Source organism: Sinocyclocheilus grahami, unplaced genomic scaffold (assembly GCF_001515645.1).
Source record: "Sinocyclocheilus grahami isolate Dianchi unplaced genomic scaffold, SAMN03320097.WGS_v1.1 scaffold3039.1, whole genome shotgun sequence".
NCBI lineage: Eukaryota > Metazoa > Chordata > Actinopteri > Cypriniformes > Cyprinidae > Sinocyclocheilus > Sinocyclocheilus grahami.
The window spans coordinates 7,333-8,445 of NW_015508208.1; the positions used below are offsets into that span (position 1 = coordinate 7,333).

The following is a 1,113-nucleotide window of genomic DNA, read 5'->3' on the forward strand; positions in this document are numbered from 1 at the left end:
TTTTTTTTTTTTTAGTTTCTGAACTTAGAGATTAGACCATTACATGAGACTGAGTCACAGCTCATGAGACACATCACCTTACTTTGGAGTGACCATGACAATCGGAGATCTTCCAGCTGAAAACATTTAAAAACTATTAAACACATAGAGACATGACATATATGGTCGCTTTAATGTTGACACAATTTAATTTATTTGATTGTGCCTTTGTAATATCTGGCCCATGCATGTTTTTGTTTCATCAATCTGGTTGTGCGGTCACCTACCATCTTCATGTCACTCTTCAGTTTGCTGATGCCCGCACGCTCACTCTTGGTAGCACCAACATTTCCAACTTCATGGATGGAGATAACAGGACTGGTACCGGGTTCAACTGAACGAACTGACACACATCCAGACATCCAAACCAATCATAGATAGGGTGACCATACGTCCTCTTTTTCCTAGACATGTCCTGGCCAGGATTTCTGAATTGCCTAAATTGTCCAGGTTTTAAGTGTGTTCGGCTTGAAGCAGCACTGCGCAGACCGATCGATGTTTGACAACAAAGTACCACGAGAGCTATAGAGAGCAGACGCTCTGCATGCTGTCCAGTTGCTCTTGCGGTACTTTGTTGTCACACACCGATTGATCAGCACATTGCCGCTTCAAGCCTAACACACTGATTGGATTTGTTTTCTATTGGTTTCATACTTGCTAAAAGTAAAGACTGAAAAGAAGTTTGACCAACAGCATGCAGGCACTACATAATCGACCAATCATGGCACGCGAGAAGGTGGGATCAACAGAGAATGGTCAAACCAATGCAAATATTAGACATTTTAGGCAATTTAGAAACCCCGACCAGGACATGTCCAGGAAAAAGATGATGTACGGTCACCCTAATCATAGAATATTAGCTATCAATGCTGAACTTGTATTTCTACACAAACTACACAACACTGTAATTCTCATGAAGTCACTCACCACTTCTCTGAACACCAAATTCTTTGCCGCTCAAAATGTGGTGGAGAAGATTCTTCAACTCAGAAGGACTCAGTTTCATCAGACTCTCAGTTGCCTCCTCACCTTCAACACACAACTTTGATGAATGGTTTTGATCCCCTTCTAATG

The 1,113-nt window shown here is 41.7% G+C and overlaps 1 protein-coding gene across 1 annotated transcript in view; it reads right to left on the reverse strand.

Moving 5' to 3' along the window:
* Positions 1–1,113, reverse strand: part of LOC107575950 (phosphorylase b kinase regulatory subunit alpha, skeletal muscle isoform-like) — a 13,846-nt gene that overhangs the window by 2,491 nt on the left and 10,242 nt on the right. The window contains exons 14-16 of the mRNA XM_016262253.1: positions 967–1,068; positions 267–382; positions 21–116 (exon numbers count right to left, since the gene is read on the reverse strand). Of these exons, the coding sequence (XP_016117739.1) occupies positions 21–116; positions 267–382; positions 967–1,068 (314 nt within the window). The remainder of the gene's footprint in view (positions 1–20; positions 117–266; positions 383–966; positions 1,069–1,113) is intronic.